Source organism: Dermochelys coriacea, chromosome 26, assembly GCF_009764565.3.
Source record: "Dermochelys coriacea isolate rDerCor1 chromosome 26, rDerCor1.pri.v4, whole genome shotgun sequence".
Classification (NCBI taxonomy): domain Eukaryota; kingdom Metazoa; phylum Chordata; order Testudines; family Dermochelyidae; genus Dermochelys; species Dermochelys coriacea.
Genome location: NC_050093.1, coordinates 16,297,442 through 16,313,312, shown reverse-complemented (window position 1 = coordinate 16,313,312; position 15,871 = coordinate 16,297,442). Strand labels below are relative to the sequence as shown.

The window sequence follows — 15,871 nt, the reverse complement described above, 5'->3', positions numbered from 1 at the left end:
AGGCCTCATCTGGAGTACTGTGACCAGTTTTGGGCCCCACACTACAAGAAGGAAAAGGAAAAATTGGAAAGAGTCCAGCAGAGGGCAACAAAAATGATTAGGGGGCTGGAGCACATGACTTATGAGGAGAGGCTGAGGGAACTGGGATTATTTAGTCTGCAGAAGAGAAGAATGAGGGGGGATTTGATAGCTGCTTTCAACTACCTGAAAGGGGGTTGCTGAGAGATCTAGAGACTGTTCTCAGTGGTAGCAGATGACAGAACGAGGAGTAATGGTCTCAAGTTGCAGTGGGGGAGGTTTAGGTTGGATATTAGGAAAAACTTTCACTAGGAGGGTGATGAAGCACTGGAATGCATTACCTAGGGAGGTGGTGGGATCTCCTTCCTTAGAGGATTTTAAAGCCCAGCTTGACAAAGCCCTGGCTGGGATGATTTAGTTGGGGTTGGTCCTGCTTTGAGCAGGGGATTGGACTAGATGACCTTCTGAGTCCCTTCCAACCCTGATATTCTAAGAATCTCTGTAAGTACCAGCTGGAGCCTTTGGGCATTGCCATAAGGAGGTGTTGGGTGTGTGTTTTTTTTTTTTTTTTTTTTTTTTTGAGAGGAAGGATGGTCCAGTGATTAGGGCACTAACCTAGGACATGGGACACCTGGGTTCGAGTCCCTGCTCTGCCTCAGGCTGCCCACGTGACCTGAGCTAGTCCCTTAGCCTCTCTGGGCCTCAGTTTCCCCTCTGCACAATGGCGATACCAGCCCTGCTTGCCCCACAGAGGTATGAGAGGATAAACACATTGAAGATGGGAAACATCTCAGATATGAGCAATGGGGGCCAGATAAGCACCTTCAGAAGTCTCATTAGCACTTAGGTGGTCACCCACATCCCAATCACCATACTTTGGATCTGAACCACTATATGGAAGTCCCCGTTTACTCAGAGTGGAAGATCAGAAGGGACATTAGATCATCTAGTCCTGTACAGCACACAGGCCAGGGAATTTCATCCAGTTACCCCTTCGCTGGTCCAACAACTTGTGTATGACTAAAGCATCTCCAGAAAGGCAGCCAGTCCATCTGAAGGCACCAAGAGAGGGAGAACCCACCATTTCCTTTAGTAGTTTGTTCCAATAGTTAACCATTCTAGCAGACCTTCTCTCTCCCACTCCCCAGGCTGGCCTACGGCCTCAGTCTACAGAACCAGAGACCACGACTCCCTGTAGATCATGGTCGAACAACTCTCACTTACGTATCACAGGGTAGCCGTGTTAGTCTGTATCCACAAAAAAAGGAGGAGTCTGGTGGCACCTTAAAAGGTTAACAGATTTATTTGGGCATAAGCTTTTGTGGGTAAAAAACCCACAGCATTAACCATCTCCTCTACTCCGTAAAGCATCCAGCTCTACACAGAATAACTGCCCCCTCCCCCCCGAGAGTGGGGTGCCGGGGGCATCTATTCCAGCACGTCTGTACCTCCATGAATTGTGAAATCCTCAACAGGCACTGAGCTGGCCACCTTGCCTATATGGGCCAAGTCTTCTTCATTCAGACCAGTAGAGGGACAGGTCATGCTCCGGGGCTGGCCCTCAAGAGTGAAGAAACCTGGGGAAGGAGGAGAGATCATCCGTGACCTGGTGAACACCAGGCTGGCTCTGTAGTAAGAGCATTTGATGACTATGTTACAGAACCTTCTGTACTCTCTGATGTGGAACAGGATTTGGGATGCAGAGCAAACCCTGAGCGGTTCCACCTCTGTCAGTACAAACAGACAAAGCCCATACAGTAATACAGTCCCCCATGCTTTCCCAAGGGGTGCATTTTCTTCACCAGGCTTGAGTGGTATATTTCCCACTCTCTTCATTACACATCCTTGGAGACATACAGCTCCTACCTGTGCCAGAAGTCAAAGGTCTAATCCATTGGAGGCAGAAGTAGTTCCTGAACTGTGGCCATTTGTCAGGGAAGCCACTAGTTACTTACCAGGCCAGGGGGAATCCAGCCAGTGCTTGATGTGCAGGATTTTTTCATCCTTGGATCTGGCATGGGCCTCTTCACAGATCCTATCATACTTGGAAATTTCCTCCTGAGAGCAATAGGGCAGAATATCATTACTGAGAAGTAGCCAAGTAAGAGTGTTGGGCTTAAAGGCCAGGCCTCTCATTGCTGCTCCCTCTCTATTTCAGCACAAAGTCTACGTGGATCCCAGAGGGGGCATTTTCACATTCACCTCCTCTTCAGACACTTTAAACTCTATCCCCCATCAGTTTAGCACCAGGACCATAAATGTGCCTCGCACCACATTCATGGCTGCTGCACGCTGCCATGCTTGTGCCTGACCATACAACATTAGGGACGAGAGGTCAGCACTGCCAGGACACTGCCTACTGCTGGCTGTGTGCCAGTTAAGAGCTTATGTCCTTTGTTGATGCCAAAGCTACATGAAATACAAAATCCAGTTCCAGTGGGGCATCCCATATATCCCTGACATTAGGAAATGCCACAGCCAGTCAATGGGTCTGAATGCTCAAGAGGCAGAATAAAGCACTTTTCAGTTAGGTCCCATTGACATAATGCGAGCAACTACGTGAGGAGCACAGGTACAATACTGTCTGATGTTATAGCGCAGGCAAGGCTTATAGTGCAGGAGTCACCTGTGTTCCTGAACTATGTCTACAGCCCTGCTAAAATCCAAGGGTGAAACCCTGGCCCCATTAAAATCCAAGGGAGTTTTTGCCATGGACTTCAATGGGGCCAGGGTTTTACCCCAAGACTGCAGCATGGCTCAAAACACAGATAATTACTGCTGTGCCCCAAATACACTGAAGGGGGAACGATGCTGGCACAATTACTGTATTGTAAGTGGGTAACCAAAATGGTAGCATATAAAGTGTAGATTGAACCACAGGCCATATTCACACTGGGACTATAACTGTACCAGCTACAACTGGGTTTAAATGGAGTCCGTGTGTTTCCAGGACCAGTGCAGAGAGGGATTTTCTGCCCAAGAGTAGGTTCTAACCGACAGCATGGATGGGCTTGTGCTGCTCTCAGAAACAGCGTTAGCTTCTTTAGTCAGGGGAACCTTGATAGGAATGCTAGCAACAAGTATTGAGGCCCCTTGGATGTCTAAATCTGAGCTCCTTCCTTCCAAACACATCAGCAGATCTTTAGGCACCCCTTCAGTACTCCCCTACCCAGACCCCTCAGGGCAAGGTAACGCTACACTACACTGCCAAGTCAGCTGAGAGGGGTGCAGTCCTGCTATGCAACTATGCTTGGTACACTGGTAACCTTCACATATTTCTTGCATTATATTACATTTGCATTTTCCCCCATTCAACATTCTTATTTGCCAACTAGATTTAAGGGGTTGTGACTGATCACGGACTGCATCTTTCTTCTAAAGCACTGAGGGACAATACCTCGTACTCCGGCTGATTTACCACCCCCTCCGAAATTAACATCTCTGCGTATTTTTGCAGCACAGGTTTCTGCTTCCGGATCTGCTTGTACATCAATGGCTGGGTGAACATGGGTTCGTCCATCTCGTTATGACCATTCCGCCTGTAACACACCTAGTGCACAAGGAAAGAAAGCCATAAAAATAGCCAGTATTCAATCCCTATTTCAGAAGCCAAAAAAGCTGTCACATTTACATTGATCTGTACGTGGGATGTAACCATGATGAAGGAAATCACGTACTGCCTGAAGGCAGAGGGCCTGATTTTGATCTCATTTAGACTAGTGTAAATCAGGAATAGGTTCCACAGAAGTCAATGGAGCGACACTGGTGTAAAACTAGAGTAACTAATGACTTAATGGAATGGTTTCATCCCAGTTTAAAAGAAAAACTGCAGCTATTTGAGCTGTTACAGAAAAAATTAGCATCTACTTTTCTTCAAGCACAACACAGCTGCATTTTCAGTGCCTTGTTTTCGCTTAAATATTTCTTTAGATGCCTCCCCAACACAACTACCAGAACCAGAGAACAAAGGGTTAAGGTGCAAAGAAGCACAAGAGAGAGTCATTATTTATTACACCTCTACCCCGATAGAATGCAGTCCATGGGAGCCAAAAAATCTTAACGCGTTATATGTGAAATCTTGTTATATCGAACTTGCTTTGGCACCGCTGCTCCTTGTCCTCTGACTGCCCCCTCCAGAGACCCCCATCCCTAATCACCCCCAAGAACCCACCCCCTACCCAAACCCCCTGCTCCCTGTCCCGACTGCCCCGCCCCCATCCACACCCCCGCCCCCTGACAGGCACTCACCAGCAGTGGTGGGAAGCGGAGCAACATGGCCCCAGCCCACTCCACTCCGCCAGCTCCCAGCTGTGGCGTTCCGCTTCCCGCCACTGGTGAGTGCAGGGGCCAGGGCGAGGGAAGCAGAGCAGGCTGCTCCCAGCCCCCCGCTAATCACCCAGGCCACTCTGGACCTGCAAGGCCCCCAAAAGTGTCCCCCCACAGCTCTTACCTCCCAGACCCTTGCAGGGCGCAGGGAGGCCTGCTTTACTGCGTTGTATGCGAACCCGTGTTCTATCGGGGTACAGGTGTATTTGGATTACAGTAGCACCTCTGAGCCCAGTCATGGCCCAAAGACCCATTGTGCTAGGTGCTGTACAAACAGTCCGAGATGCCTTCAATGGTCCATCTGAAGAGCATTTTGTCATTTCCCCAGAAGTTCACTAAACAAAGCCAGGATTTTAGCAAAGCCCCAACTGATTCTCAATCACTTACCAAGTCAACCACCACATCCTTGTGGAAAGTGCTTCTCCATTCTGCTGCTACATTGCACACATACACCACTGCCTCTGGGTCATCCGCATTGACATGGAAAATAGGTGCATTCACCACCCGGGCAACGTCGGTTGGGTACGGAGAGGAACGGGCCATACGAGGGTCTGTAGTGAATCCGATCTGGAAACAGAGCAATTTGGGGCCATCATGGAACATAGCAGAAGGCAGACACAGAAAAGGTCTAGAAAACAGTTACGCTTGGCAATCAGATGGTGCCCATCACTGAGTATCTCAAAATGCTTCACACAGAGTGGGGGAAGGGAGAGTTCCCTCCACTTTGCAGAAGGAAAACAGACAGATTTTAAGCGAGTTGTTGGCAGAGCTGGAAGTACATTTGCAAGCTTCCAACTACCTACCCATCCCCGCTCTAACCACAAGGTAACACTGCCTCTATGTCAGGTTAGACCAAGAAGCTATCATGATTGATGACAAGAGATTTTTACAACAGTTTACCCCACCTGCTGGATAACAGAGCTCCAACCAAAGTTAAGTATTACAGAACAAGGACATGCTAACACCTTTCCTAGGAGGAGGTTAAGATACTGGAGAAAGCTTCCAAGGCCAGTAAAGGGAGCCCAAGTTATTACGTTGGTCTAGCTCAGGGGTCTCAAACATGCGGCCTGTGGGCCACCCCCCTGAGTTACTTCCTGTGGCCACTACGCTCCCCTCACCTGCTGCCCCTCATCCCCCCGCTTCCCAATCCTCTGCCTATCTCCAGATGCTTCCCGCTGCCAAAGGAGGGAGGGGGGGAGTAGTGGGAAGCCGCACCCTCTGGGGAAGGAGAGGAGAGGGAGAAGAGACAGGGCAGGGGCAGGGATTTGGGGAAGGGGTTGGAATAGGGATGCAGAGGGGGCGGAGTTGGGGGGGGACTTTGGGGAAGGAGTTGGAATGGGGGCAGGGAAGTGGTAGGGGCCTCATGGAAGGGTTGGAGTGGAGGCAGGGCCGGGGCAGAGCGTGGGCTTTAACCAAAGTAATTCTAAAACAAAGTGTGTGTTTTGTCCTTTGAGTGAGGTACATTACTGCGTGTATATATTTTATTAAAACTGCTCGGAAATGACCTCGTCGAAAAAAAGAACACTCATGGAAGAAAAAAAAAAAAAAAAAAGAGTTTTCCAAGACAAATGGGAGAATTTATATTTTTTTCCACAGAGGTAAAAGATAAAATTCAATGCCTTTTTTTTTTGTCAGCAAACGATTGCTGTTCCCAAGGAGTATAATGTGCGTCGGCACTTCAATCTGACGCACTGTGAAAAATATGATGCATTCACTGGAAAAATCCGAGGGGAAAAAGTTCGGTAACTTAAAGCAGCATTTGCCAAGCAAAGACATTTTTTTCCCGGAGATTAACAAGTCTAGTGAAGATTCAGTAAGAGCAAGTTTTGTGATAAATGAAATGATAGCTAAATCATTGCAACTTTTTACAGAAGGCCTATTCGTAAAAGAAGGTCTTGTAAAGGCCAGTGAAATTTTATGTCCTGATAGGAAGAAAGTTTTTGAAGGCACAAGCTTGTCTGCCAATGCAGTTTCCTGCAGGATAACAGATTTAGCAGATAATGTGAAAAAACAATTGATTCAAATGGCAAAAGACTTCGAAGCATTTTCAATTGCTCTTGATGAGAGTACAGATGTATCCGATACCGTACAGAGTGCAGTGTTCATTGGGGTGTGGACTGCAATTTGAATATAAACAAGAATTGCTAGACTTAATGCCACGGAAGGATCCCACAATGGGATGTGACATATTTCAAGGACTGGAAGAGTGCACTGAAAAAGCTGCGCTGCCATGGAACAAACTCGTATCTTGGGCTATGGACGGTGCGCTATCAATGTACTCTGAAAACATTGGTGTGGTTGGATGATTGAAGCCCAACCTGAATAGCCTCAATATACCAGGAATTAGCTTCACCAATATACATTGCATTTTGCACCAAGAAGCCCTGTGTAGTAAAAGTCTACAAATGAAGGAAGTTATGGATGTAGTTGTTAATACCGTTAATTTTATATGTGCACGAGGGCTGAATCACAGACAGTTCACTTCTTTTCTAGCAAGTATGGACAGCGAATATGGGGAACTTCTGTAACACACTCAAGTTAGATGGCTGAGTCGTGGAAATGTTTTGAAGCATTTTTTTGCACTTAGAGAGGAGATTGATTCGTTTATGAAAATGAAAAACAAGGAGGTTCCACAGCTTGCCGATTCCACTTTTATCTGCAACCTTGCTTTTCTAACAGACGTAACTGATCACCTGAATGCACTGAACTTGAAGCTTCAGGGTAGAAAACAGGTGATATAACACAGATGTATGACAGTGTTAAGTCAAGGAGTACTTGTGGCACCTTAGAGAGACTAACCAATTTATTTGAGCATAAGCTTTTGTGAGCTACAGCTCACTTCAGTGTTAAGTCATTCAAAGTCAAGCTTACTTTGTCAGGGAAACAGCTGACTGCTGGCAATTTGGTCCATTTCTCGACTCTGAATTCCTTAGGAAAAGTTGAACAAAAATCCTTGAAAGAATATGCAGATATCATTTCTAACTTACACAAGCAGTTTGATGTGCGGTTTAAAGATGTCAACGCACTGGAACCACATTTTAAACATTTTTCCACACCATTTGCTGTGGAAATTGATAATGTTGCAGAGGAAATGCAGATGGAGTTAGTGGAGCTTCGGTGCGATACCATTTTGGAGCAGAATTCTACAGATGCTGGAATTCCAGAATTCTACAGGTTTCTTTCACAAGAAAGATTTCACGTTATTCTCTGCTTCTGCAAGGATAATGGCAATGTTTGGAAGTACATATATATGTGAATAGTTTTTCTCTTCCATGAAGATTAACAAATCTGTGTTAAAGCTGAGGGAACTGGAATTGTTTAGTCTGCAGAAGAGAAGAATGAAGAGATTTGATAGCTGCTTTCAACTACCTGAAAGGGGGTTCCAAAGAGGATGGATCTAAACTGTTCTCAGTGGTAGCAGATGACAGAACAAGGAGTAATGGTCTCAAGTTGCAGTGGGGGAGGTTTTAGGTTGGATATTAGGAAAAACTTTTTCACTAGGAGGGTGGTGAAGCACTGGAATGGGTTACCTAGGGAGGTGGTAGAATCTCCTTCCTTAGAGGTTTTCAAGGTCAGGCTTGACAAAGCCCTGGCTGGGATGATTTAGTTGGGGATTGGTCCTGCTTTGAGCAGGGGATTGGACTAGATGACCTCTTGAGGTCCCTTCCAACCCTGATATTCTATGATTCTATGATGTCAGTGAAACGTCCCTTGTGATCCACCAGTGCTTGCAGCACCATTGAGAAGTACCCCTTGTGGTTTACGTACTGGCTGCCAAGGTTAGCAGTCCTACTGCACCGTCTGCTGATGGCAGTATGATGTCTGCACGGAAAATAGGCGCGAAACGATTGACTGCCTTTGCTTTCACGGAGGAGGAGCGACTGACATGTACCCAAAACCACCTGCAACAATGTTTTTGCCCCATCAGACACTGGGAGCTCAACCCAAAATTTCAATAGGCAGCGGAGACTGCGGGAACTGTGGGATAGCTACCTATAGTGCAACACTCCGAAAGTCGATGCTAGCCACAGTACTGTGGACGCACTCTGCTGACTTAAAGCGCTTAGTGAAGACACACAGAATCGACTGTATAAAACTGCTTCCTAAAAATAGAGTTCTATAAATTCAACCTAATTTCGTAGTGTAGACATACCCTAAGCGGTCAAAAATGAAATGACTTTAAAAATTAGCACGGACTTTTTCCATTACAGTTTTTAAAAAGTTAACAAATTGACTTTTAATTAACTTAGGCTTGAATAGAGACTGGGAATGGATAAGTCATTACACAAAGTAAAACTATTTCCCCATGGTATTTCTCCCCCCCACCCCACCCCCCACTGTTCCTCTGATATTCTTGTTAACTGCTGGAATTAGCCTACCTTGCTTGTCACCATGAAAGGTTTTCCTCCTTCCCCCCCTGCTGCTGGTGAAGGCTTATCTTAAGTGATCACTCTCCTTACAGTGTGTATGATAAACCCATTGTTTCATGTTCTCTCTCTCTCTCTGTGTGTGTGTGTGTGCGCGCGCGCGCGCTCTGTTTTTTCCACCAAATGCATCCGATGAAGTGAGCTGTAGCTCACAAAAGCTTATGCTCTAATAAATTTGTTAGTCTCTAAGGTGCCACAAGTACTCCTTTTCTTTTTGCGAATACAGACTAACACGGCTGCTACTCTGAAATAGCATACTATATTACTCTTCATTTTTTTTTTTTTTTAATTTTTGACTATACTTTTGTATCGTTGTATGAAAAGGTTTCAGTGATGCGGTCCTCAGGCCAATGTACTAGTCCTCATGTGGCCCTTGTGGTGATTTGAGTTTGAGATCCCTGGTCTAGCTAGAGAAGCTATCCTGGTCAGTTAAGTTAGCTCTGTTCTGATTTTGTTATGCTCTGTTCAGCAGAGGGAGGGCAGTCACCAGGGTAGAACATTATTGGAGTCCACATAAAGGGTGGTGCTTGTGAGAGGTAAGACGGGGGTAAAAGACTCTTTCAGAGAGACCATATAAAAGCTCAAACAGTCCCCCTCATTCTCCCACTGGGCTCTGCTCAGAACCAGTCCATCTAGCATCAGGGAACGGGATATCAATCAAGCCACTGTCACCTGAGCTCAGAACAGAACAGGGGATCAAAGACACAATAATTTAGGGCATGTCTACACTACAAACTTAAGTTGACCTATGTTAGGTCGACTTACAGCCACCTCTGCGGTGGTTCATGTCCACACTGCCCTCCTCCTGTTGGTGATGCATGTCATCACCAGGAGTGCTTCCACTGACTTAAGTGTGAGGGAGCTGAGAGCGTGGGCTGTCAGCTCTGCATGCAGCTCCCTGTTCAGCAACCCCTGGGTAGTGGACGCAACTGGGCTGGGAGCAGCTGGGCTTGGAGAGGGGAGCCTGGGTAGCTGCCAGGCTGGGAGTGGGGGGGTGGGACCCAGGGGGCAGTCGGGCTTTAGCTGGAGCCCCCCCTACATCCCGGGGTCAACAGCCCGGCTTTCTTGTCAATTTCAGAATGCCAGCATGGAGTCATGAAATTGACAAGAATGACAGCCAGCAACCCATGTAAGTAACCTGCAATGACACTGTGTCGCCCTAACTACACCAACGTAAGCCCTACGCTTCTTGTGGAGATGGAGTTACATCGGCACTTACATCAGTGGGAGCAAGGCTGTAGTGTGTACACTGACATAATGAGGCTGAAGTAACCTGCCTTATGTCAACCTAAGTCTGTAGTAAGAAAAGGAGTACTTGTGGCACCTTAGAGACTAACAAATTTATTAGAGCATAAGCTTTCGTGAGCTACAGCTCACTTCATCGGATGCATCCGATGAAGTGAGCTGTAGCTCACGAAAGCTTATGCTCAGATAAATTTGTTAGTCTCTAAGGTGCCACAAGTACTCCTTTTCTTTTTGCGAATACAGACTAACACGGCTGCTACTCTGAAATAAGTCTGTAGTGTAGACCAGGCCCTAGACACTCAGGACTTCACCGTTATAGCCCAGAGCAAGTTATCAGTTCTTCTTGTTCCTTAGCCTTGTCTCATAGGAGCTCTCCTGCTTATGGATCTGCCTATACACATCCCCAGAAGCCCCAATTCCGACACTGAACCATAACTGGAGTTTCACAGGTACAACACAGCACCATTTTAGCGGGAGAAGACCCTGATGCAGGGCCCCATCCCTAGGATAAAACACATCCTTGACATCTGCTTACCATTGCTAGCACACCAGCATGATACATCAGAGATGGACAAACCATTCTCCCTGCCCTGTGCATTTAAAGTGCATGTTCTCAAAGATTCTGGTATCAGTGGAGCTGAAGAACCCAGTCTTGCAGCCATGGGGCCCAGTTTTTACCTGGTTGTTCACAACCACGTGAACTGTCCCATGCGTAGTGTAGGATGGCAAGTCACTCAAATGGAACGTCTCATACACTATGCCCTGCCCGGCAAAAGCTGCATCTCCGTGCAAGAGAATGGACATCACCTGTGGGGACAAGAGGATCAAACTGAAGGCTGGTGGCTTGTTGGCTTCTTTTCAGCATTAAAAGGTGCCCAGAAGTGCACACAGAGGGGGCCCAGCATTGTTGGGGAAGGAGGGGCTATTGGCTAGGGTGGGGCAGCAGCTACAAGCAGGCTCTGACTGGGCATGGAAAACTCTTCTTCATCTCCCCACTGTACATACATCTCCACATCTCTCTGGTGGCAGCTCCTTTGCCTCATACTTTCCATTGTCTGTCCGTAACCTTCATAGCAAGGAAGATCTGATGCTTTAGCCCCCAGGTGACTGTGCTAAGGAGCGAGGTTTCAGTTTGATGTTTCAACAAAGCTCCTCCATGTGAGGCTGGATCCGCACACGCTAGTGTCTCTGGTGCAATGACTCAGGAAGATACTGGGTGGATTCACAGCCCTCCCCTCCTGAAATTCTAGAAGACTAGGTTAAAACTAAGGCTGTTAAGTGATTAAAAAAATTAATCGCGCTGTTAAACAATAATAGAATACCATTTATTTAAATATTTTTGGATGTTTTCTACATTTTCAAATATATTGATTTCAATTACAACACAGAATACAAAGTGTACAGTGCTCACTTTATATTTAATTTTGATTACAAATATCTGTATTGTAAAAAAAAACAAAATAAATAGTATTTTGCAATTCACCTAATACAAGTACTATAGTGCAATCTCTTTATCATGAAAGTTGAACTTACAAATGTAGAATTATGTACAAAAACTCCTGCATTCAAAAATAAAACAATGTAAAATTTTAGAGCCTGCATGTTCATGCAGTCCTACTTGATTGAGCCAATCGCTCAGACAAACAAGTTTGGTTACATTTGCAGGAGATAATGCTGCCAGCTTCTTGTTTACCATGTCACCTGAAGATGAGAACACGCATTCGCATGGCACTTTTGTTTTGTTTTTGAAAAATACTATTTATTTTGTTTTTTACAGTACAAATATTTGTAACAAAAAAATAAATATAAAGTGAACACTGTACACTTTGTATTCTGTGTTGTAATTGAAATCAATATATTTGAAAACAGAAAACATCCAAAAATATTTAATAAATTTCAATTGGTGTTCTATTGTTTAACAGTGCAATTAATTGTGATTAATTTTTTTAATCGTGATTTTTTTGAGTTAATTGCATGAGTTAATTGCGATTAATTTACAGCCCTAGTTAAAACATGATTCTTGGAATTAATGGCAATCAGTGGATTATGCCAATTAATTTATCTGCTGCTGAGTGTTGCACGGGAACCAGTCCCGTGGTGGATGAAGTTTACTGAGCACCAACCAGTGCCCATCTCACTTCTCCAGCTTTTGGAAAAAGGGAATATCCTAAATGAAAATTAGTGATTGCTTTTGATTTTACTGATAACAAAACTTCCCTCTCAAGTGTGGGCTGAAAAAATTCATGCGCATAGAGAAAGGATCTACATTTCACAAGCCACTTCAAACGTTAGTGAGGACACTTCAGGTGCAGCAATTAAAATGGGAATTCCACTAGTATCTGTGTGAGGCTTCTGCCCAATCACACTAGACGTGGAGTGCTGTCTACAGATGTTGCCGTACAAGAGGACAGTGTTCGTCTTGGTATATTCTCTGTCCTCCCACAAAGAATCTGGGTTATTTTTGATCTCGTTGGATCTACCCGTATACCTCTCCCACGGTATTGGATACATGTTTGTTATAAGCCAGACATTGAAGTTGCTTACAACAGCCCATTTTTTATGACTTGTTCTTTCATATTAGGATACATGTTGAAGGACACACCTGTTCTCTCTCAAGGACTGGATCCTCTGGTCCCTACTACCTATTCCAAGCCAACGACATATCTCGGGATCACAGTGATCCCCGATTTACATTCAGTTCCCTTCAGTTTGGTCAGATTTATCTGGGGAGGGAGAGTTTGTTTATAGTAGTTTTCTATAAGAGAAAGTGACTCCCTGCTGCACAACATGCCTCTAGACATTCAACTCCTGGCTATGCTGAAGTCAGTGGCAAAACTCCCACCAACTGCAATGGAGCCAGGACTTGACCCAGACACTCTCACACCTGGTTACTTGTCGCAGCGATCTCCTCCAAGAGGGACCTTCCTCCCCATCCCCTAATACCTTAGTCAGCATCATAGCGGCCCGACTCTCACATTACTCCCTCTTGAGGTTTCTTAGTGTTATTTCTCTGTTGGTGGGGTTTGCAGTTCCAGGGTGGGTCTGGTTGTTAACCACTCTTTCAGAACGGATCTAACCCCGATCTCACTGACGACTCTCATGGGTCCATTCACTGGGGCTTTCCATTACCCCACTTTACAATATGCCTTAAGACATTGTCCAGATCCTAAAAGAGCGTCCCTATACAAGGGCATCTGAACTAAATAAGGCACTTGATCAAATTCACTGAAACAAATGGATTCTCCATCCGCTGTGTCCTCTTCCTCCACTACATTTTGTTAGTAGACCAAAGTGAAAAAGAGTCTGCAATGATTCCACATAAGTTCCTCTCTCTTATTACTCATGGGCCAGTCACTCATCTGTGTCTTTTTACAAGGGGACCTGGCTGGTAAATTGCCAGGATCATTCTATTTTTCTTTTTGAGGATCTATACCACAGATATTTTTCTCCAACCCTTTCTGCTGTTCTCTGTTTCTCTCCAGTCTCTGCTGTTCTCAGTGACTTCCAGAGTAACTGCCAGTGGTTCTCAGTCTGAGTGAATCCCCTTTGCATCACCTAGACATGTTGATGTCTAGATCTGCAATCCACCACCATAGCCACCAAATATTGGCTTATCCCTTTCCAGCAAGTTATACAAAGCTTAATTGTGGCATCTTTCAGCCTTCTGCCATCTCAACAACTTCAATATCTCCTCCCATTTCCATCCCTGGCCCCTCTGAGAATACTACCAAGGCCTCTAGCTGCTGCTGAGTAGCAGCACAGCACGAGGACCAAGCTGATTTTTTTTTTTTTTTTTTTTTTTATTAAATGGCCACCGATTTGGGATGCCTTGGTTCTCAGATGCCCCAGCTGCAATACCCTGAGCCCCATTTTCAGAGGTGCTGAACACCCACCCCTTCCCCTGACTTGAACTAGAGATTCATGCATTCACCGTTTCTAACAATCTGGCCTCCCACTCCAAGACATCCAAATCAGAGAGGACGTTTTGGCTGAGCTGCTACTTCCGCTGCTCGCTATGGCTTGGTTAAGTTGGAGCAGGACAGAAGCAGCACTGTTCTGACTGTTGATGGAGGAATAAAACAGGAGAGGGTGCTTTACATGGGACCAGAACTCTTCCTGTGGCAGACAGCATTCCAGATCTCTGGAGAAATTTAGAATGACAAACAAACCACATGGATTTCTTTGGCTAATCTGGCTCCCTCATGGAGCAGTTTGCCTCTCTTCAGTCAGCTACAAGCAGAGTCTGAATAAACTTATAACAGACACTGGATCAGAGGTATTTGGTGCCCTTTACCTTCTTTCCTTTAGTGTCCCCACAATAAAACTGTTCTGCCTTCGTCTTGCCCATAACCACTGGATCTGCAGCCTCCAAGTGAGAGGGGTTTGCCACCAAGGAGAGGGTGATGTTCCTCTCAGTGACGCGGTTAATCCTTCGGTGGTACATTCCCAAGTGGTACTTCACGTCTCCCGAGCCCTGGAGAGAAAGAGCAAGGCCAAGAGAGGAGCGTGGGCGGCAGAGCTTTCAGATGAGAACAGGAGTCCCTGATGCCTCCCGTCATTCATAGGCTCACAGCATGGGTACACATCTGCTAGTGCCACGTGAAGTATACAAGGGCCATGAATTTGGAGCTCTTCAGCTAGAGCTACAATTACCAGAAACATTGAGCCCATAGAGCATGTGCATTTGCTGATATCGCAGAGTAACAGCAGCACAGAGATGCCCCAAATATTGGCCACAAAGGTGAAAATCATTTATATTGTTTAAGAACCCAATCCTGCTCCCATTGAAGCCAAGGCAGGGCTCTTGTTTGGGTTCCTAAGTACTACTAGCTTTAAGCATCCAAGTTCAACAACATAGGTCCTGGTTACCAGCTGTATTCTGTGCACCTCCGATAAGCATCTGACCTCATTTATACCCTAGAGATGGGAGAACAGTCAGGAGGTAGAAGCACTGAGGAAAGGAAAGGAGGCAAGGACTGGTTGGGAGGCAGGTGCATGGGGTCTGGAGACAGAAAGGGAGGTGGATGGGGCAGGGGAGAGAAGAGAAAGAAGCAGGGTCTGGAAGAGGGAGATCAGGAAGAAGTGGGAATAAAGTTGGCGATTGGTCCTGCTTTGAGCAGAGGGTTGGACTAGACGACCTCCTGAGGTCCCTTCCAACCCTGACAGTCTATGAAACTCACTAGGTGGGAGAAATATTGGGACAGGTGAAGAAAAATTGTGTAAGTGTAAGAAGGGGCACAAATATACACAAGCTTCCCCTTCCCCCCCAAAAAGACAGTTACCTTTCTGTAACTGGTATTCTTCGAGATGTGTTGCTCATGTCCATTCCACAATAGGTGTGTATGCTTGCCAAGTGCACTGGTGCCCAAAGTTTTTCCATTAGCAGTACCCATAAGGGACCATCCCTCGCAAGTATGGCGCCGCCATGGTGCAGTATAAGGGGTGCTGTGTGCTCCCCCTATCCTCAGTTCTTTCTTGCCAGACAACTCTGACAGAGAGGAAGGAGGGCGGGATGTGGAATGGACATGAGCAGCACATCTCGAAGAACAACAGTTACGGAAATTAACCATCTTTTCTTCTTTGCTCATGTGCATTCCACAATAGGTGATTCCAAGCTATATCTGTTGGAGGTGGGTAGGAGTTCACAGACACTTGGGACGGAGCACTGCCCTGCCAACCTGGTGTCCTCTCTGGTTTGGGAGATGATTGCATAATGCAAGGTGAAAGTGTGAACCAATGATCATGTGGCAGACTTACAGATGTCCTGAATAGGGTCATGGGCCAGTAAGGCAGCCAACGAGGCTTACGCCCTAGTCAAGTGTGCCCTCACGATCGGCGGTGGGGGAACTCCCGCC

At 46.0% G+C, this 15,871-nt stretch overlaps 1 protein-coding gene across 8 annotated transcripts in view; it reads right to left on the bottom strand.

Annotated features, from left to right (window-relative positions):
• Window positions 1-15,871, bottom strand: part of OGDH (oxoglutarate dehydrogenase) — a 106,161-nt gene that overhangs the window by 10,383 nt on the left and 79,907 nt on the right. For 7 of the 8 annotated variants that reach the window (XM_038384651.2, XM_038384653.2, XM_038384650.2 and 4 more), the window contains 6 exons: window positions 14,311-14,490; window positions 10,695-10,823; window positions 4,732-4,911; window positions 3,416-3,568; window positions 1,974-2,076; window positions 1,467-1,595 (listed from right to left, as the gene is read on the bottom strand). In XM_038384651.2, the coding sequence (XP_038240579.1) occupies window positions 1,467-1,595; window positions 1,974-2,076; window positions 3,416-3,568; window positions 4,732-4,911; window positions 10,695-10,823; window positions 14,311-14,490 (874 nt within the window). The remainder of the gene's footprint in view (window positions 1-1,466; window positions 1,596-1,973; window positions 2,077-3,415; window positions 3,569-4,731; window positions 4,912-10,694; window positions 10,824-14,310; window positions 14,491-15,871) is intronic. The other variant, XM_043502975.1, reaches the window with a different exon arrangement.